At 38.6% G+C, this 22,742-nt stretch overlaps 1 protein-coding gene across 2 annotated transcripts in view; it reads left to right on the top strand.

The window, feature by feature from the left end:
• Positions 1-22,742, top strand: part of SLC9A9 (solute carrier family 9 member A9) — a 176,419-nt gene that overhangs the window by 36,280 nt on the left and 117,397 nt on the right. For both annotated transcript variants that reach the window (XM_040074349.1, XM_040074348.1), the window contains exons 5-6: positions 2,228-2,343; positions 10,299-10,404. In XM_040074349.1, the coding sequence (XP_039930283.1) occupies positions 2,228-2,343; positions 10,299-10,404 (222 nt within the window). The remainder of the gene's footprint in view (positions 1-2,227; positions 2,344-10,298; positions 10,405-22,742) is intronic.

Genomic DNA, 22,742 nt, shown 5'->3' with positions numbered 1-22,742 from the left:
AAAACATTTTTTGAAGAACCAAACCATCACTATGTCCAACTGAGAAGTTTTCAGGCACTTACTGATCAATTTAGCTGCAGTTTGTTTCTAAAGTATAATGCTTCTAATCATCCACTTTCTGATCACACAAATACATTGCTGAATTTGAAGATTTATTCATGACAAAAAGAAGCTGATAAGGAGGTAGGACAATTCCAAGTCAACTCCCTGCTCTGTACTGATTTTAGGTAACTTCTAGAACAAACGTAGACACCTAGGTGCAAAAAAATGGCATTGTTTGGGACACTTTGTCAGCCAGCAGAATTCATAGCTTTGAGACATTCACACAAAGCTAGAGGGACAGAGAGAAAAGAGTTTGATTTCAACCCTAGGATTAAGGTCAGACTTCCATCACCCAGGCCAGGAGCCATGGCAACTGGCAGCACATCACACTTTGACATTCATGCACATTACAGCTGCCTAATTTAATGAATAATTGCTTTTTGTGAGCAAGGTGGAGCAGCCTCTGGGAACTGGGACCCTGGTCTGGCATGCCTTTGGTGTAGGAAAAATGGACAATGGGGTGAAGCAAGGTTTTGCATCTGAGACTCACGTGTCCTGCTCTGTCAGAGTAGAGTGAAAAGGGATTGCAAAACGGAGCCATCTCTTCTTCCTGCAGCTTTGGGCTCTGTGAGGGTCAGGATCTCCCTACAGTTCTCTCTCACACACAGGTCATTCATCAGTTTGGAATCCCAGAGGATGTCTAGACAGCCAGGACATGCATTTCACAGTGCTGGACAAACCACCTCAAATAACCCCTTGGAAGTTAAGAGGCTTTATGGACAAATGTGCAGCAGGGACCTGAGGACTTAGTTTTATTTATGATTTTTAAATGTTTTTTAAATGAGGGAGAAGTGTATCTCCATTCAAACCTGCAAGGTTTATGCAATTATTTCTAGAAGATGTGGCTGTGCTCACTTCCATTACTGTGGCTTTGGATACAATTGAAAATTGGGAGAGCAGCACCACAGCCAGGTTTTGAAGGACTCATTCCTTAAAGCTGACAAATTTTGCTGGGGATAAAAAGACTAAAGTTCTCTTCAAGGTCTTGTGTCGTTATTCTTTGGGAAGGGAGAGAAAGTGAGCTCATCAATCAAGGAGACCCAGGGCTGCATACAGTGTTTTAGGGCAATTGCTGGTGAACTGTTTGCTGGAGAGCTTTTGTAAATATGTGCACAAATACTCAGGGCCACTGGGGAAGGCTGTGGTGACCTATCTGCTTCTCTCCTTGTGCAATACAGTGAGCTTGATGAAGTATCTGAAAGTGAATTGTAATTAACTCTCAGGCTGTTTGTTAATTGCGCCTTATCTGTCCCTCAGATCTGTTTATGTGGCTTTAGAAACACCTTAGGATAGCTGAGGGCAAAACCTAGCTCAAGATGAGCGTGCATGGAACTTGCTTAAATCATTGGTTTGGAGTCTGAAGTTAGAAGAGCACAGTTGTTGGTTTATGTGTTTATGGAACAGGCATTGAATGCAATGGGGTTTATTATTAACTGGATTGAACGTGAATAACACCGTAAAAATCTGCAACAGGTTCTAACAACAAACTAATCTCTTTTTTCCAAGTTATTTCAAGATTCTAATTGGAACGCACATCTCGGACAGCACAGCCTATTTACATAAACCAGTGATAACATTTCCTGTGAAACTAGTGAGGCTGTAGCAGTGCATTTTGAAATGTGACTTTGTTGGCTCACTGTCACTGTGAATTGTTAAATATGCCCATTTAAAGACCTTATGTGGAACTTTGAGTGCTGCTAACATTTAAAAGCTGATAGAATAAAATAATTCACTTAGAAATACAGAGCAAGCCATGGAGCTGATAGTAGAACTGCCTTTGTTTAAATGTTCTACATTAGATAAATTTGTCTTAATAATGTCTTCTTAAGCTTACCTTATCTTTCTCCTTTTGAAAAATAAACAGCCCAAACCATTGTTCTCTGCTAACAGCAGATGACAATTACCCAGAAAACCTTTGATTTGGAATTGTCTCTGACATTTCAATACAATATTTGACAGTTGAACAGGAAACAGAATTTTTATATGATACCAGTTTACGTTCAGTATTCATGTGATACATTCATTGGAAAGAAGCTGAAGATAATAAGAACCTGTTTAATACTGTAAATTTAGCATAAGTATTAAATACTCCGTGTGAATACGAGTCTTATCTTTGCCCTGACAGGTTGATAATGTATGGCTTTGTGAAGGCCATGGTACACATTGGCCAATTAAAACAATCGGAATTCCACTTCACTGACTGTTTATTTTTTGGATCGCTGATGTCTGCCACAGATCCAGGTAACCATTTCAAATAAATTACTCTTTCAAAAGTCAGAAGAGTAAATAAGAGCTGTATATGCCATAGAAATGTTCAAAGTCTCTGTTCCTTGGGTATTTTTTTCTTTCCTTAGCTGTTAAATATCTGATATTCTGATAATCATAAGTCAATCAAAGTCAAAGTCAGCTACAGAGGTCTCTTGTGGTTTTTTTAGTAGCTGGTTTCCTAGGCTGAGATTACAAACTTTATAATTGAGGTAGCTGAAAAGATTGGGAAAATGTTCTCCGATGTTCAGGACACCACCTGTTGCTTGCTGATATGAGAACTGCTGTAAGCTGGAGACTCTCAGATAATATCACAATCCATGTGTGACCTAACCCAGTTCAAGGATATGGGGAACGGAGCGTTCAAATTTGGCTGTATAAACACTGTTTACATCGTATCAATGAAGTGTTCATGATAAACACAACTCTAAAAAACCAGATACCAAGAAATTGACTTGAATTTCCAGATGTGAGATTTAAAGCTCAAAGTTACAGTAAATGGCAAAGACTGGGAAGCAGACTCAGTCAATTTTGGAACCACAGAATTACAGATTTGAAGGGATGTCTGGAAGTCTTCTAGTCCAACCTTCTAATTCAAACAGTCTAATCGCAAAGTTAGCCTAGCTTTCATAGATTTTTCCAGGTTTTGTTATGTTGAAAATGTCAATAAGAGTACTCAGATATTAAAAGAGATGTATTGCTATTTGAAACTCTGGGAACACAGTAAAGGAGGCAGTGAACAGATATTTTTAGCGGTTGTCTACTCTTTGTACAAAGAGTACAAATTCTGTACTTTGTACAAAGTACAAATTCTGTAAGGGTGCATTGGACTTCTGCAAAATTTTCAGTTGAGCTGTTAAAGGAGACGGAACAGAAAATGTTTTAGGATGCATGTGAAATGCTGCATTAGTGTTAAAAAACTACCCCTGAGAAGCTTCTCTGAGACTCGGAAATAAACCTTTCAAATTCCTGGCTTTTAAAAGAAATGGAAAAAAGCAATTCTACAGTTCTACATTTTTTCCAGTCTTTAAATGAAGTCTCAGTATTTAACAAAAATTTTTAGCTTGTGATTTATCATTCTGACAGCTTAAAAGTACGGTATAAAACAATTTATTTCCACAAAAGCAGCTGCGAGATTACTGTAAAAGCTGCATCAAATTGTTATTCTCAAATTAATCTACATATCCAATATGCTACCACTTCTTAGATCACCCAGCTATATTAATGAGATTCAGCGCATGATTGAAGCCTATCCTCAGAGCAAGAGAAAAACAGAAGTTGGAAGCACAAGGAAAACCTAGGAAAATAAACTGCTTATGGAATAAAAGCATCCTTGCAATTTCCAAGTGTATTTCTTGATAGTGCTATGAATAGGGTTTCACAGCTGGCTTAGTTTCTTTTCCCATTTTCCAATGCAAGACTATTTAGTTTCACAAATGTTGACTTATGACAATTAATGTGTAAGACAAATGCACTGATTTTGATTATAAGGATATTAAATCACCACTGATTAATCTGGAACAAAACAGAAGCTCCTCTTGCAGTTTAAGGAATAAGTTACAAGGATTATTTTTCCCAGAGTTTTAAACAGGCTTAAAAAGCTAAAGCTGAAGTTGAGAAAACTATTTTTAGTGTGACACTGTCATTGATTAATATTGTTTCTAATTACTTCTCTGCTTACATAGTGTCTGTGCCCATCCAAGACTTTTTTAATGTTCAGTCTTGCTCCCTCTGCTATCAATTCGCAATATTCTAATAAGTTTCATGTGTTCACGAAACTTATCCACAAATTTCAACCCCTCAAAGACTTAAGAGAATTTTAAATTAAGTTTTTCATTAATTAAATGGTTGGCACTGCTGAAAATATTTCATTGTGCTGTAGGATTTGCTAGTGAATTATAATTTCAAGTATGTAAAAAGCTCACTGGCATTCCAAAATCAGTTAAAATATGGTTCCCTAGAGGACTGATACATATTAGGGCACAAAATAATCAGTATAAAGATTTTATCTGTGATAACGAGGGTTCATTTTGGGTTTTTTTAAGAAATCTTTAGCAAAATGTTGTTAGTATTATCAACAATAAATTAGTCTTAAGATGAAATAATAAATTCCTGTCAGATTTCCTACATGATTTTTCATTTAATTCCTCACTATGTAGGATTATAAACTCATTTCCAGAAGAGATTTAATTTCCCTTGGCTATGGAAAGCAATTAAGTCTCAAAAGATGCTAAAAACTGGTCTGTTGACTTAACAGAAGTTGATTTGTTTGAGCTCCTTGTTCATGATAGTAAAGATGACTGGTAGGTGTTTACATGTTAAATAAAGAGGGCAGTAAACAAACATATGCCAGGTAAAATTTTCTAGTACTGTTAAGAAGGAAATAATGTCACAGCATTCCGTAGGTTTTCATTCTGAAGTTTATCTGAAGATTTCTAATCTAGGTATTTTGGCACAAAAATAATTCAGAAGAATTATTCTTATATGCTGTGTGTTCTTTTGCATAGAAACCTATTAAGAAATTAATTTTTGACAGGATATACTTGGGACTGTGTTTTGCATTATAGACGGTGATCCTTTAATATCAAAAATACTTTGTGATGCCTGAAAAAACTTTCATATCTCTAGAAAGAACAGTTAGAAACTTCAGGGACAAAACAAGGTGACTCTTCACCAAATAATTCGTGTTACAGAGAACATCTCCTTCCAATAAATTATCATTTTTAGTAGAGAAAGTTTCTCATTTTAAGACTTCAGGTGAGGTTAAATTTTAAGAAATAGAATTTTTAAAATCCCAGATTATCCCTTTATTATTCTTTGATTTAAAACATGAGACTGGTATTTACATTTTTCTTTATTCTAATCAATAGGCATAATTTATCAGGTTGTCAAGGAAATCCTATCCTTTTGTTTCATCTGCACAAGCCAGCGCAGATTTCCCTGTTTCACTGTCGTTCCTGGTGTTAGTGCTGGGGTTTGGTTTCTCATGTGCCCTGGCTGTGGGGGTGTTTCGGTGTGCTCCCTTGCCAGGTGACGGGGCAGTTCCTGGGCAGCAGCAGCGAGGCAGGAGAAGGTGCCAGTGCAGAGCGCCCGGCGCTCGCTCCCTGCCCCTCAGAGGGAAGCTGCACCTTAGGGAACTGTGCCCCGGTGCCCTTGGGACTGCCAGGCAGCCAGGCAGGGGTGCCGGGGGCTGTATGGAGTGACGAGCAGGGCACACCTGGCACTGGGATGGAAAGGTGGGACCTCTGCCCCGGCCACCAAAATACACAAACAGGACAAACCTGGCGGTCTCCAGGGCTGCTGCTATTAACGCGTTCCGGGCAACGACCTTCCCGTCCAAAGACATTTCACATACCTTCAGCCCTCCCTTTTGTTTGTTTGGGTTTTTTTCCTAATTTCTGACATTTCAAGTATAGAAAACTGATTTACCCTCATAGGGTTTGCTGAGGCACAGCTATTTCTGAGCTATATGAACTCCCTTACCTTTGGTCACATTGACAATCACAAGGCTCTTCCCTATTTGAAGTTACTATGGTTACAGCTGAACTGGAGCTGAGGGTTGCACTGCTCTTGTTATTGATAAAATTGGATATTTATCAGAAAGAGCAGTTTCTCTTTCTCATAAAATCGAAGGATTTTGCATTTAGAAGCATAATATATAAATACAAGGTAATGCATTTCAAACACTTGCTATGTAAGATGGTTTATAAATGTTTTCAATTAAAATATACATCTGCTTTCTTCTTATTCACCACTGAATTAATCTGTGAGTGCTGTGATTTATTAATAGGGAAAGAAGTCCATAATTCAAATTGGAATCTTTATTTTTAGACAAAATCAATAGGAAATAAAAGTTAAATTTCTCTAATCTTATTTTCTTCCCATTTGATACTGCACTCCTAAAAGAACTTAGGCCCATGAGCTATGAAAGATATTAACAGTTCTAGTCAGAAGACTGAGCTACAATAATACTAGTATTTTATATAATGGTGTAACTTATTTTTTGTTTCCTTATTCTTTTAAAAGTAACATCAAAGTTGCATTGGCTACAGTTAGCATAGGGATTGTTGTAGTTTGGTAATATTTCAGTTATATATACTTTTACAGGGATCTATAATTAGCCAATTTCTTTCTATATCTGTCAAAAGATACCTTTCACAAACCGGCCCCACAAACACTTCTTATGACGGGTACAGCTGAAATCATGTTGGGCTCAGCTTGTGACAGTTGTTACCTCAGCCCATGAAGTCAAGGAAGAAGTGAATCAGGCTTCTGCTGGCATAAACACTGTGAAAATTTTAGATGCCTCACTATTTCCTGCTTCCTGTCACTGAATTTTTAACTGAAGTTCACAACCCTTTCTGAGTCAGCAGCTCTGGTACATGTTATTTCTGTTGGTGTCAGTTTTCTACTGCCGCGAAAGGTGTTAGTGCTCCTCCAATGACCTGTCCTTCCAGCCACTTTTCTACCTGCCTCTGTTTCTGTCCTCATATGCTTACATAGAAATAAGAGATGCTGTGTACTTTAAGGAAAAGTAGTTTGGTATTTTTATAATACATATTGTATCTAATGAATTATGTAAGTCTTTGAGTAGTTACCACACAAAAACCAAGCCCTACTTACTGTTCCTCAGCAGTGCCTTCAGAAAGCCAGGGGCCAAGCTGACTGCAGTGCAGCATCTACAATCTTTACTGAGATATAAAATTCTCACAGACTAGACATGCTGCTGTGGTATAGGATTGTTTTTAAATTACTTCCCTTGAGTTTTAAAGTCATTCGTTAGACAAAACACGATGTGACTTTTTGGACATGATGACTATTCCCAGAGCATTACACTATCCAGAGGTAACTTAATTTAACTTTCTTCCATAGCAGAGTATCACACCCCTTTTGATGTGTCCATTCTGACCTATGCCAGCAGATTCTCATAATTAATGAAATCAAATGTGATTGTGGGGAAGTGCCTAGACAGTGATGGGCAAAACAAGGTGGAAATGTTTTCTGGAGCTCTTAAATGGGGTGGGTGTGCTAAAGGTCCTGCAGATGTCTGCTCTCATGCAGATACTATTTATAACTTTCATTAATGGCTTGGCTAACTCAGCAGAGGGTGTTTCTTTACCGTACAATGTTCTGCTGAAAGGAGATGGCAAACACTTTGAAAAGCATGGTTAGAGCTCAATATGATTCCTGTAATGATTTAAAATAGACAAGGATAAATGCTACACTTGAATAAAAAAGCATCTTCATGGATTGGAGATAAGAAGTGAGCATTCACTTCTGAAAACGATTTCAAGTTTACAGCCTATGAAAATGAGTCATAAGTACCAATACATAGTGAATATAAAAGGAAAACAGGATTTATTAACATGTTCTACAGCATTTTTTCGTTCTATTTCTTGACAGAAGGTGTCAACTACATTACTGGGATCTGGTTTTAGGCACTGTGTTTCAGGAAAGATATGAGCTGATTAGAGGGCAAGAAAATATTACTAAAAGGAGGAGATTGAAAGAAGTGAGTCATTTTAGGGAGGGGATGCCTGAAATGAGTCTTTGAATAGACAAGTTCTGCTGAAAGAAAATCAGAATAAATATGACAAATTTTTGTCTCTCATTAGGCTAGGAATGGAAATTGCAGACTTGAAAAGCAGGAGGGGAGATTTGGGTTAGACATGATTCAGGAATAATTGCATTTATAAACTGAAGAGCGAATTAGACTCCCTTGGGATTTGTGGAACCAGCGTCATTTCAGTTCTTTAAAAACAAATCAGATAAATACCTATGAGCAGTGGTAGGGCTGAAGTTTGCTCTGCCTTGGGCCAGACAAGCAGAGGGACAGAGCAGAGACCAAGACCTTTCAGTCAGGGACAGGTAAAGAATATCCAATAACCTCCCCTGGAAATGGGATAACATTTGAAATGGAAGATACTTTCTGAGAACTGGGTGAACTGGGGAGTGTCTCCCAGAAGAGGCAATTACTGGTTTGCTTGCTTTATTAGTTTGCTTTCATTTGAAAAGATTCAAGTCATATTTTTGGGGTAGAGTTGGGAGAGAAAGCGAGAAGAGAAAGTTGTTTACTTAGGGGGCAAGAGGAAGGGGAGGAATGTGTAGGCATCTGCCTAATTGGCTTGGCCTGCTGCACACACACCTCAGCAGCACATTGGACTTTGATTACTGTTTTCTTTTCTTTCTATCATTATCACAGGGACTATTAACGAGAGCCCAAACTAATTAGCTAATAAGCAAAAGCTGAAAGTGGCAAATAGTTTTAGAAAACAAGTCTGTTTTTATGCCAATGACATTAGAGAGCAGGAGACTAAACTGAGTCCACATTTAGCGCATTAAGTCAGCATTGCTAATCAGGCAAAACCTGAATATAGATGTTGGTGAGCCAAGAAAATATCTTTTGTCAATAAAGCTTCAGCCTACACCTTTGAGCTATTCTGGGGAAAGAACTCTTTCTAGTTTAAATTATAACTGCAGTGGGAGTAGATGGGTGAGGTTACCAGGATGGTTAAATATAACTGGCTAATTTAGATATAGCTATATCAGCAAATGTTCAGCTACACACATCTCCTAATTTGTCTTCTGTGGAATAACACTTGCAAAATCCTTCAGAGATAACACATCAGAGATCAGTTTAACATAAAATCTCACAGGAGAACTGAGAATCTATTTTGGGTTTATAAACAGATTTTGAGATTACATAGATATTTAAGGGCCATTTAGAAAATCTTAGCAACAATGCTGTGAAAGTTCCAAGAAATGTTAGTAAGAGAAAGCAGAATCAGCTGATCGTGCTTTTGTATGAATTATCAGCAGTCATGTCAATGTAAAAGGATATAATTTTTCTTTCTGAAATGTCAGATGTGAACATGGCACCCCAGAGGCACTCCTAATCTTTGGGATTCCTGGGCTATGAGGTCTGAGTCAATTGCACAATTATGTACTAGAACGATCACCAGTGAAGCAGTGAATTACCATCTAATTTTTAACCAGACAATTAGGGGTCTTTACATTAAATTCTGTTTGAAATGAGAAAGCTCTGCTTTGTCAATGCAGAGACAATAATAAGAATTTGAATGACATGTACACAGAACACAGACAGCCTTCTTCAGCTGGAGATTATAAAGTGCAAGATAGACCATAGGAAGGGCTATGATCCCCTGTCTGCAGGGAAGAGGGAAAACAGAGAAGGCCTAAGTTAATATCTACAAGACTTAGTTATCTGAATATGAACCAAATGTCTAAATACTCCTGAGGGTGTGTGTCTAAGCTATTTGCTCACCTTCAATTTAATTTCACCACGCTCTATTTTTTCTATTGCATAGGTAAACTGAAAATCAAATATAGGGTATAGCTCAGGGAGAAGGAAGGAGCTTTAACTACTGGTATGCTGAAGGAGCTTTAGGATGGGTTGTAGGTGTCAAACATCCTGGTCTGGGTCGGAGGCTTCGAGGCTCCATGAGCTACATCCGTGCTGAGTGTGGGGCAGGACAGGGTGGTTGTGCTGCACGTTCCCTAGTGAACATGTGTAACAGAAGGATAAGTGCTATTATATCCTTCTTAAAACAGGTAAGCCCCTACTCACCACAACAAAATTCACAGCAAAACCCAACTCTTTTCATCACAAGATCCTCTGTGGTCACAAGATCACAGTTCTTTATGCACAGTGAAACATGCTGTGACACTGTCATTCCTGTAGGATTCTCTCTGTGAGAGGAAAAGCTTCTTCCTAACTCAGCTAAAGCAGCAAAACTCATAACTTGATGAATTTAAGGATCTTATATATTCCAGTTGATCCCTCTCATTTTTATCCACTTAGGCAGTATGTAGGACTGGGCTTCTCAAAACCAGTATTCTAACATTGCTTTATCTCTTGAACTGCCAGAGGAATATGAAAATAAAACTCACTTTGCTTTCTCTCCGTACAGTGACAGTCCTTGCTATTTTCCATGAGCTGAACGTGGATACAGATTTATACACACTCCTGTTTGGAGAGAGTGTCCTGAATGATGCTGTGGCTATCGTGCTGACACAGTAAGTTACACCCACCTCCATTCTCTAATTATCTCATTGGTGAGATATTTAAAACTTTATTCTCTGATATCATTCTCACTGATATAGCTTGTTCAAGCATATCTCTACCATTTGAAGGTTTTGTTACACAGGAGTAGTTTTAGAATTTTTCTTGGTTTGCTAACACTAGAATTCCAATACTGTTCATAGCAACTGTATATCCAGAGTGCAGTTTTAGTCGATGTCCTTTAACCCAGAAAGCAGCGTAATCTGTAAAATGGTAAACCTAGTTTATTATGATTTATTTTCTCATCTAAACAAAGTATCTTGAAAAACTAATGCTAAATGAAATGCTAAACCTAGGACACAGGGCAACTATAAAATTGCCTAATAAACAGGTTATTTTTATTTTTTGCAATCTATTATTTTCCAAGATTAAAACCACAAAGTGGTACACAGTATCTCTTTATCTACTTCTGTCTACGGGAGCTGACAGAGCTTCAGCTAATAACATTATCTTAAATTTATATATAGCTTTTTCATTCTCAGGAATCCTCAAACAGATCACAAATGATGGGCCAAAATCACACAAGTATGTGCTGTCCTAAAAACACAGATGCTAAGTACATGATTAAGGGGATCTCAAGTCTACTCCACTCGACATGTATTATATGCTTCCCAAAGCTTTGCTAGAAATACAAATAATCCTCTCAGATAATCTTAAAAGTAACAGAACTACAAAGTCAAATTCAGCTCTCCACGATGTCTGACGGTGCTTCACAGTAATTCAGTGCCAACTTTCTCTTTAAAACATGGGTCCTTGAACAAGGCTTTATCCTACCTTTCAGAAAAAAAAAAAAAACTAAAAACTTTTAAAGAGTTTACAGTAGTTTAAAAAAATGAGCTCAATAATTTTGTCAGAAACCCCATGGAGTTTCAACTTATAATAGTTGTTGCAAAAAAGAAAACCAAATTTGTTTCACAATACCTAAAAGAAATTGTATCCCTATTTAATTTATCATTCTCCAAATTATCAGTCCCGTAACCTTCACCCACGCTAACCTCCTCACAGTTTTCAGAGCAAGAGCAATGTTTTCAAACCTGCCAAGTGTCTGAGCACAGCAGTTCAGGATTAGATGCAGCACGGCTGTCGCACCCAGGGACTGGGGCTGGAATGTGTCACTTGGGAGAGCGTCTGGTACATCAGGTAATAAAACAGACAAAAGGAAAAGTAAGCAAAGACCAGACAGCTGGGTAGAGAGAATCGACAGAAAAGCACTGAAGCAGCTATTAGAATTGGAAAGAAGTGTGTAGGTGGCAATAAGTCTGAGATTTTTATCTCTCTCCCTCGGCATTGTTTAATAGCAGCCTAGACATTTTCAGCTCATTTAGACTCTTCATCTGTTAGTGCAAGGTTCCCAGACGAGGAACAGCAAGGCTCCAAGCAGCTCCCGGGAACTCCGTGTGTTTTAAGTCTCTCCAGTTTTCAGTCACCGTGATGCCAAAGCACACAGATCTCCCAAAGGAACAACCCAACTGCAGAACAAATCTAAAAGTCCATCAGATTCCAGTTCCATCCGTATTCCAGTACATATTCATGAGTTTCTAAACTCTGCTCTTCCCAGTGCACCTCAGCCTATCTACTTCTCATGTTTTCTCTGCTGTTACATGGGAGATTAAAAATCTTTACTACAGAATCTCTTGTCACTGGAAAATTGATATCGTTTTTTTATACATTCACTGTGACTGATTCTTTGATTTCTGTAGTCATTTGTAGAGACTGAAGAGAATACATAGCCTCATCAGTTTCACATTTCATTACTCTCTGGCTTAAATAATCATCTTCTGCACAAATACAGTATTTCTGCAACCCAGTATAGCATTTTAAGTGAAGATATACTGTTAATATTGCCAGCTTCAAGTCATTAACACCCTACTAAACCAACCTGAGTTTAAATTAAGAAAATGGTTTTCCTGTCACTGCAAAAGAAGAGCTATTCTTTTTACCCATACCATTCTTGTGTGCAAACACAACATGTTCATAATCACAGCAATAGAAGTCTGTTTAAAAAGGTGTGAGAATAATGTTTGCAAATCTGGAAAAGCAGTAGTAAGTAATTTAGTACACTACATAATGATAACCGGAAAAATAGAATATGAAAATACAGATTGTCTTTCATTATCTAACAGAATAAGTAAGATAATGTCTGCAGGAGTGACTCACTGCAGGGGAGCGGGAAGAGAAAAGGAAGAAGGCCCTCCTGGCTGGAGGTGGCAGTTTGGCAAGGTGAAGGCAGTATGGCTGTCTGCCAACCAGGGCTTAGATTGATCTCCCTCTTTTCTTACAGCTTCTTCCTCCAACCTCTATTTTTCCTGTGCTGGTTATCGTTTAGTTTAAGCAGGACAGCAGCAGGAGCAGCTACCCCTGCATTTTTCTGTGGATTTAGCAAGTCACACGAGCTGTGCTGCTGCAAGAGTGTGTGCACGCAGTGGCCAAGTGCCCTCAAAAACACTAACCAAGGACACAAGTCCTCTGGCCATCCTGCCCCAGCAAACACCTGGGTGTTTGTGCTAATTGCAAGATTTCATTTATAGTGTGCTATTTTAAGATAATCCATGCAGCAGGGATCACTGTGACTCAAAGTGACAGCAGTGGCTGCAGGAAGGCTGACAAGCTGCTGTGCATCTGGGAGAGCTCACACACACAGGGGCCTCTCTAAACAAGGGCTCTGGAGATGAAACAAGTAGTTTCTCATATAGAAAGCACTACCAGAGTTTCTCACAACTTTTCATTATTAGGATAAAACTCTCTTTTTTATAAAAACTTGTGAGAATTCTCACAGAAAATAATCAAGAATTCAAAGTATTTAAGAAAAAAATATAGAAAAGCCTTACGAGACAATACTTATTAGGTTATTAAACATGTCTACTGTCACCCAGAAAAACCAATAGGAGTATGCTGCAAATATTTCCTTCATACTTTGTTTTCCAGAATACTGACTGAGGAAAATCCTGATAAAAGTAGTTTCGTGGTTCCTCTTAAATATTTCCAGGATGAACATATACCAACCCAGGTCATAGTACCTCTTCTTCGCTCAAAAAATACTTTCATTCTAGAAAAATATTTTCATAGTCTAGACGTACCTTATACAAATTAATATCATGCTCAAAACATTCTTTCTTGGCAGAAGCTTATATAGGACTTTCTAAAATAACATGGCAAAGATAACTGATTTATTGAAAGGGTAACAAATTTATTGAAAAACAGTATCAATTTCCAGGGGAAATAACTCAGAAGCCAGAGTTCAGCTCAGTTTGTGCTGAGCACCCTCTAAGGTTGTCTTTTCTCAGACAGTGATTCCCATAATTATCTTAGGCAGACAAGAGAATTCTTTCTGCCCTACTGGTGATTCTTACTGGTAAGCACAGTCATCGTATTACTAATTTTAGTACAGTTTAGATATTTTCAAAATATAAGAAACTTTTGATATAATGGACCTCAACTTGAAAATTAATAAGAATCTTTAAACCTTTCTGGTTCTAGGACCTTGTTTACCTGTATTGTTATTAATTTAGGGGGGTTAATTCTGTTATTATGTCATTGAACTTGAAGGTAGCATGCACAAGAGAGAAATGTAATCAGAGTCTGAAGAAACAGACATCTGACAAACATCAAATGCAGTTACAAATATTCAGTCTCTATTTCATGAGGTCATTGGCCCGGCGAGGTAAATGTCCATTCTCTGCAACTGTTACATCCCTACTTTTCACAATTTCTAATCATTATTCATTGTGTATTAAAATCAGCTGTTCTGCAAAGGACAAGAACAGAAATTAAAACCATGCTGCTGATTAATTAAGTTGGGAGCTGGGAGCTGCGGGAATAATATTGGCTTTGAAAGTATGATGGGAGTTTTCTTGATGCACATCTCAGTAGATGTGAAGCTCCCTTTGTGATTATTTTTTTTTTCTTTTGTCATGGACTGTCTCTAATTTGGATCCTTTGCCTTTCCATTTTAAAATCATTATTCTGTATAGTTTTTGCCATACTTTGATCCCTGAGCACATTGAATAACAAATTCAAAAGAGGAAAGACATCTGAGTGTTCTCACATCATATCCTTCCCACAAACTGCAGTTATATTCAGAAAGAGGCCCTTAAAAGTGACATCATGGGTTTCCATATGTACTGTGTCAAAATCTTTTGTTTCATGTGTATCAATTAAGAATCAAAGACTTCTGTCTTACCTAATCCTTTGTTTCAGTTTCCTCCCCACCTGTGGGTAACTGGGAGTTTGTTCAGTCTAAGAACATGAGGAATTCTGAATCCCCTTTCTCATGCTGAGATTTGTTAGGCACTATCAGCAAATGGCAAAAAGTCTTGAGTCATCACATAAGGAAAAAAAAGAATTCTGCTTTCTCTGTAGCCCTTATATTTTTAGCCACTTTTAAACCCCGTATTCATGCAATTTCTTAGTGTGTTTTACAATACTATCTCAGTCACTGGGATGAAAATGAAACTCATTTAAGTTCTATTTATTTCCAACATGTATCTGAGTGCAGACAATATGTTATTCACACATCCTAGGCATATCAGTACGTAGAAATAGTGTAAAAAACCATTTCTATCCACAAGTGGGCCCATATGTACGCACAGCTAATAGCTTTAGTGTACCAACACTTAGAACTCTTCAGCCTGGGTAATTCTTTTGTAAAAAGAGAAAAGCCTCACTTCTGGCCTACTAATGTACAAAGTGTGCACAGAGCCTTTCCAGGAAGGAAAGAGGAAAACAAAATCACCTGTGCCATCAGACAGGTAAAAAGTAAAAAGGTAAAAAGCATCAACACATACAACATTTTCCTCTAAATAAAATAGATTTAGAAAGTGAGAAGAGATGGGTGAAATTAAGATGTGAGAAAATGAGCTGGTGAAAGCAGCAAATGGACATTGTGAAGGCATGGCTAGGAAAAAGAAGCAAGAAACAAAGATAAGGCACATTGTGTAACTACAGATCGTGACAGTGATATATAAACCTGTAGCTAGGACTCTTTAGAGGGAAGAAAAGCTTGTTTACTCATAGGGATGCAGAGGAAAACCTGATTAACTTTCTCTGATGCAATTTTGCAGTTTTATATTGTTGTGTTATGAATGTCTATGTTGAAATCCTTAAGTAGTTCATCAAAATCTACTCCTGAACTGTAGAAAACTGGCAACAGAATAGGAGTTAGGCCAGCCAGTTCTAAAGAGTGATACACTGCAATCAAGCAGTGAATCTGAATGCAGGAAAGCAATGAGATTCTGCCAGGGGTTGCTCCCAGGCCCTTTCTTTGTAGCTGTCTTTACATTGACTGGTTGGGCAGCCCTGGGGGGGCTGAGGTCTGTATGAGCTCAGTTTGAGCAGGTTCAGATGAGGAGTTGACTTTGCAAAGCCTGACCTAGAAATCAGAACTCAAAGTCTGGAACCCAGCAGGCGTAGGGAGAGCTGCTCCATGGTACTGACACGCAGGACCTTGAATGCTTGACAAATATTTAGGGATTTCAGTGTCTGTGAGCCACAATTCTGGACAAATGACAAACTGGATCTCTGGATACAGGCCTTGCCTCATTCCAGAAAAGTGATTTTTGTGATTTTATTCCCACAAAGATTCCTGAGAAGGGATGTCTCTTACATTGCAGAGGAGAATAAAATAGAATCCCCTGAAAACCTGAAAGCAAATGAAATGCTGGATGGAAGGTCAGCCCAGTAATTTCACTTACTGGTTCCCCTCAGACAAGATGAATTTGGCTACTATTCCAAGTATTTTTGGAAAGGCTTATAGACCAAGCAGCCATTCAAAGAGTCAAAACTCAGAGTAATTTATATATTAATAGAGCAAGGAGTTAATTGTGCAACATGTTAGTGAGTGATTTTAAAAGGTAGATGAGGAGTCCTTTTTATCTATTATTTCTATAATAATGAAATTATGGTTGTCCATCTGCTCTTTTTACCTTTGAGGAAGGGTTTAGTCCCAGCTTATTTTGTTGATGATAATTAGAGTTTCACGTCACTGACCATCTGGAACAGGAGATGTGAGCACTGGGAAACTAACCAAACTTGCTATTAGCAGGAACTTTAAAAGCGCTTCTTTCCCAGAATAGAGGAAATCCCACATAAAATGTTTGTGTCCTTGCTTAATAAAACTTTCTTTCTTTTTTCCTCCATGAGCTTTTCTGTATAGACCAGTGTTATGCTTAAATCGGAGGAAAAAATGCTGTTTAATTTCTGTAATTCTTGTTAAGCCAAAATTCCAGTATGAAAATGGACACTCAGAAGAGAATATTTTCAGGAGGTAATTCTCATATTCATTTTTCCAATATTAGAGCCATATTTACTTAAGATCTAGTTAATATATGCTAAAGGTCTTACTCTCTGTGGTGCTGGGTGTGTCTGAGCTGGAGCTGGTTTCCCCCAGCAGCCCTCTCAGAGCTGTGCTTTTCCCTGGGGCTGGGAGGGCGCTGGTAGCTCAGCTGGGCAGCGCTGGCCCCGCAGCAGCGCTGTCTCTCCAGCATCCCAATGGTAAGAGATGGACAAAGACTTGGGAGAGGACACAGCCAGGACAACTGACCCAAGCTGACCAAAGGGATATTCCATACCATGTGTGTGTGCTCAGCAATGAAAGCTAAGAGAAAGGAGGAAGGGGCAGATAAATGTTACTGCATGTTATCTTCTGGAGCAACTGCTCCATGTACCTGGCTGGGCATCACCCACCAATCAGAACCAGAGAATAAAACTTTTGTTTTCCTTTGCTTTCACACACAGCTTCTTCTTTATTAATGTGCCTCTATCTTCATCTCTGAGCTTTTTTCCATCTTATTTTCTTCCCCCCACCCCATCCTGCAGAGGAGGGAGTGACAGAGTGGCTGGGTGGACACCTGTCATGCAGGCAGGATCAGCCCACCACAGTTCTCTGATTGGCACTGGTTTGTCTATGCAATTTATTTGAACAGGCAGCCTTCAGTTGCAGAGCGCTAAACTAGAGTAGATTTCAGTGAGCAGCGTTATGGAGATTGCCCTGAGGGATTGCCCTTAGCTCAAATCAGCTGGGAATGTCTGTGCTTGTCAGACCCGATCAAATCAGAGTAGCTGCAGGTATCTCTGTCCACTTATCCATAAACACACAGATAAGTTTTAAGTTTGGAATTAAGAGCGCTGCTTGCAGTCCTTGCAAATCACACCTAAGTGGCAATTGTTTAGCTACACTTTCCCTGCAAATGACCGAACTGGCATCAAAGCTTCTTCATTTCAAAGATTTCTGTTGGGAACTCTTCAGAACTGAAGGACACCCTGGTACAAGTCAGCCTGATTTTTGAGCTCTTCCAGATGTTTTTTCTTGTCCAAATAACCTTTCTCTAGTGAATTAGACAGATTTTTCCTGAGAGGAAGATAATTACATAAAGAGTCTAATTCTACTTACAGAGAACTCCCTTTTAGTTTAAAATGATAGTATTGATATTATTTCCCTTGAAATGTTCCAAAAGAAAGCTCATTTCATCCTCTCTGGATGAAATACTGTAAGTAAGAGTCTGTCTGGCTCTTGCAACAAATCAACATACATATCATGTCTCCTGGCAGAGAAGACAGAGGAGGTGTGGGTGTCAGAAAGGTGAGGGAGCCCTTTCTGCCATTTCACCTGCAGAGTAGCCACCAATTCCTATTCACTGCCCAATCCCCAGAAATACAGTCCTGGAGAGCACAGATATCTCAGAGAGACACAGAGTTTGTTGCAACAGGATACTTTCTAAAAATTCTGTTGTTCCTTGCATATCAGGTTATGATTACATGAATAAAAAACCCAGTCCTATTGTGGGAGAATGGACTATTTCCAGTGGCTACCCAGGAACACCAGGAAAGACATGTCTCTTGTGATCCCTCTGTGAACCCCTCCAGATGCTCTGTGCATCAGCTCGATTTGAATTTCATCATTCTGACCTGCTCTAAGCATTTATATTTTTTTTTTTACAAACAATATCAGGTAAACTCCTTCCTCCTGCAAGCCTTGATCTTTTAAGGCTGAAGTCCTTAAGCTACTGAGGCTGTTAGAACTGCCACAACTCTCCATGAAATTGTTTTGCATGTACATATGTGCAAATTATATATATATATGTGTGTGTGTGTGTGTGTATGTGTATATATATCTGTGTACATGGGGAACTGTCCATAAAGCACATCAAAATAATGCAAATGTTATCAAATACTCAGAAGTTACATAATGCCCAAAAATTTTCATACCTTACAAAGTGGGAATTGAGAAGTACCTTTTGTAAACATTTGAATCAAATGTAATTTTTAAGTTTATTTTTTCACACACAGAACATCCCCACTCTCCATACCCAAGACATCATTTCAGTGTGTGTTTCACCTTTTGGAGTAGAAGCTTTAATGGTTTCCGGACATTCTTTTGTCACTAGAGCAAAGAGAATAATTGATAACAGCAACATCAGCTGCCTTCCTTCAGTGCACAGCAGGAGTGACTGCAAACCTCTAGTTACTGCATTTCACAGCTACTTAAATGATGAGACTCAGCAAATTTCTGTTCTTAGAATTTACTCCAATGGTTACAGAGCTCCACTCTCTTTTTTTCCACTTGCTCTTGTATTGGTCTTGCTCTTTCTCTCTCCTTTTTCTTTTCACAAGACAATGGTCACTGTCTCCATCTCTCTCTACCCACTGTCTGAACTGCATGACCAGCTCCACCACTTCTGTGGCACCCACCAGTCCCTAGGTGTCCCATCTGAGAGAAGAAATTATTTCTAGAGATAATCTGGGACTGTAAACTCCAACGTCCTTCATACCCTAAAGTCAAGAGAGACTCTGACTTCATTTCTGGTGCAAGCACCTCTTCACTATTCTTCTTATCACATGGTGACAAACAGAAGGTAATGAGGACAAGAGGGGTGATGTGATGGTCACAGCTCTGGGGAGGGCAGCTGGCTAAGTCTGGGGACTATCAGTTCCAGAGGGAAAAAAAAAAATTAAGTTTTAGGTGGTACATGCCAAAAAAAATGAGATCTTGGAAAATTTTTAGTTGATGAAGTTCGTCAGATCTCCACTGAGACTTGTGAACTAAACATTTCAGAAACCTTTAAAAATTTGCATAATTTTGTCACATTTTCACAAGGGTGAAAGATATGTAGGAAACAGATGGGTAATTTCCTCTTTCCTCCCCTTGGAAATGACAAGTCTGAATTTCAAAGTGGTACAGTGAGAAAGCTTTGTAATTATGTTTCTGTCCAAAACAAGCACAGAGGTATTCTCTCTCTAATAGCTCTGCAGAATGCCAATTTAGAGGGGAAAAAAAACAGAGCGAGAGGGAGAAAAATCTTCATGGAAACTGCAAATGCAACATGGCAATGTAGTCTCAATGGTGACATTCTGGCAAAGTCACGAGTCGTGACAGAGACAAAAACCACTCAGGGCAGCAGTTGTGCAAGTGGCCCTGAGAGAGCTCAGTGTGACTGAGCTGGTTCATTTCTACTGTGGTCAGGGCAATGGGACTTGTGAACATTCCCTGTGAAGACCATCGCACCAAGGAAAGAGATCCAGTCCTTTTATCAGTTTGCTCTTAATGCATCTGGAACTTTGATGTTCCCTGACTAATTGCTAATTATAATGATCTACATATTCTGAATGTAATGTGTGTATGTGTATGTTATTTGAATTCCTAATGAAATTTCAGCACATTTCCGGGGAGTGGTAGTGACATTAGAATTTGGATTTTGAAAAGGAAGGTTTAAATATGATTAAAACTTTGAACAAAGTAGTATCCCGACAATACACTGAATAAACTGATATTTGCATTTTTCCCTTAGTAATTTCTCCATTACAAAATCTCACAAAAGTGATATAGCTTTTAGACTTTAAAGCATTTTAATTTTGTATCCCCATTCACTGAATGTGTACTTTATTTTCGCTTAAAATAAATCAAAGTTTTTCTTTCCACCTTGTTCTGCTGATCTGTCGCAAGCACAGCCAGAAGTGATAGAGAGAGAAAGGAGAATAATGGAGTGCCTGGCAGGCTGCTGTTCCCTGCCTCAGACACTGGGAGAAGGTTCCAGCTAGATGAAAATATTTCTGAAGAAAATTTCAGCCTCCTGACCCATTTAACAGGGTACATCTTTAACACAGTATTTTTATTCCTAGAGAGTAAGGTGAAAGGTATTTCTAAACTCTCATTATAGGAGGTTCACAGTTTTACATTCTATTTCTAGTGTTAGCAGGACTTAGTCCGTAGCTTGGAGAGTGTTTTCATTGTGCATTGTTAGAATGAAATGAATGCAAAAGTTTCTAAGGCAAGACTCCTACGTTCTAGTAATTATGAGGGTAATGAAGCTAGGCAGAATTATTTACCTCTTATTAATAGCTGTGTTTAAGCCTCATAGAACTTCCTGACTAGGGAAAGTATTTATTTTTAAATTAAGTGGTGGAAATTAATGTGTTATACTACATGTTTATCCATAAATCAATGGAGTTTTTACAAAGGCAGAAAGAAAAATGATCTGTTTGGCTGCCTGTCATTTCTGTGAGGTTTTTCGCAGTGCATTGGATAGGCCAATAGCATGTGCCTTAATTTTAACAAAGGAAGATGTTCCTTAACTCTTTCAATCTTAGCACTGAGGAATGATTCACAATCAGCTGGCAGCTGTGTGTCCAAAAGCCTTAGCATGTGTACTTGCAAATAAATCATTCTTATCAAAGCAAAAACTCTCATCCAGTATCTTTGGTGTTAGGTCACTTTGATCAAGTGATTTATATTTAGGAAATTGGGTTGGGTAGGATTTTATTATCCAGGTTATTTTCAAGATTCCCATTAACTTATAGATTTCCTTCAAGTGGCATGTATTTAAGTAGCAAGGCTTAAAGGTGACTTATCATTCAAAACTCCTGTAGAAAGGATAAAGAAATACAGACTTCCAACTATTTTGAGTAAAATATCCCCAAGGATGGAAGCTGGAGAAACAGAATGAGCGTTTGAGTGTGTATTTGTGTGTGTTTTCTTGTTTTCTCTTCTTGCTGTAATCCTTAGAGATAAAAAGAATGTTTTACTGGTTTGATTGCCTTGGAATTTGGGACTGAAATTCTACCCACATCAGCTGCCCTGCCCAAGTGGTGATTCCCTCTCTTTGTTTAATTTTACCATGACTGGAGTTCAGTAATTCTCCAGATTGCCAAGAGGTATTGGCAGGTGCTGTAATCAGCTCTGACTGAACGCTTGAACAAACCAATTTCCACGAGGTTCAGCAGCCCTATCTCTGTCCTCAGCAGCCCCAAGCTGCTGAAGTGAACCCCTGAGGCTGTGGAGAGCCAGCTAGAGCTCAGAAGGGCTTCAGGCAGAGCAGCCTTCGCCGTTCCAAGGCAAGGAGAAGAGGTACAGGACAGACGCAAAGCCACCTCTCAGCCCATCTGCCACCCTGCCCCGGTCCATTCCCTGTCAGGCTGCACAGGCTGCCTCCAAACACTCTCTGCTCGTGCTTGGAGCTATTGCTTTCCAGTCAGCATTTACCAGAGGGAAAGTTCGCTTTCGAAGAAGTCCGGACATATCCTTCTATCATCTTCTCAGAAATTCTACCTTTAAATATTTTTTTTCCCAAAAAAGACTTACATGGACTATTCAGCTTCCCAGCACGGTGGATTTTTCCAGGGGATGACTATTAGTACGTGTACTGGGACTTGTTGGATTATGCTTTCTTTGTAGAGCAGTCCAGTAATTTTGCTTTAATGTTCTAACATTAAAGGTATAACAGGTTAAAGAACTTCAGGCTGTAGAGTGATAAGGTAGTAAACAATAGGTAATATTGCAATTCTAAGATTTCTACCACGGCTGGGATTTTTCTTTTTATAGGCTGTAAAAAAAAATTAAAAATATTAGCGTATTAGCAGAAAGGTAGAGGAGAGCTTGAGGCCCACCTTTCTCCTACAGGAATATTAACTGCCATTCTCTATGCAAGGCTGACCAGCTTTTCTAGCAAATGAAGTGCATTTCCCTAAGGTGAAATTTCATTCTGTTTATTTGCTATATTTGGATCAGGAATAGAGACTTACGTTTCAGAATATCCCTAAATCCCCATCCTCAGCTCCAGTATATCAAGAAAACAAAACATGTAATATGTTTTGTTTCTGACATTATTACTGCCAACACTAGATCATACAATTCGCATCTGGATTTATTTTAGACTTTCTCATAACAACAGCTGCATTTCTTGTCTTTGGTTAGAGACATTTTTAAAAATTAAGATTGCCATGGCAACAGCTGCAACCATTTATTATAAAGCAATGGAAGCGGAACTAATATTTGTGAGAGAGCTTTGTTATCAGGCAGTAT

The sequence above is a fragment of the Hirundo rustica genome, chromosome 10 (genome assembly GCF_015227805.2).
Source record: "Hirundo rustica isolate bHirRus1 chromosome 10, bHirRus1.pri.v3, whole genome shotgun sequence".
Taxonomy (NCBI): domain Eukaryota; kingdom Metazoa; phylum Chordata; class Aves; order Passeriformes; family Hirundinidae; genus Hirundo; species Hirundo rustica.
Note: the sequence above shows the minus strand (reverse complement) of the source record. Positions and strands in the feature narration are given on the sequence as shown.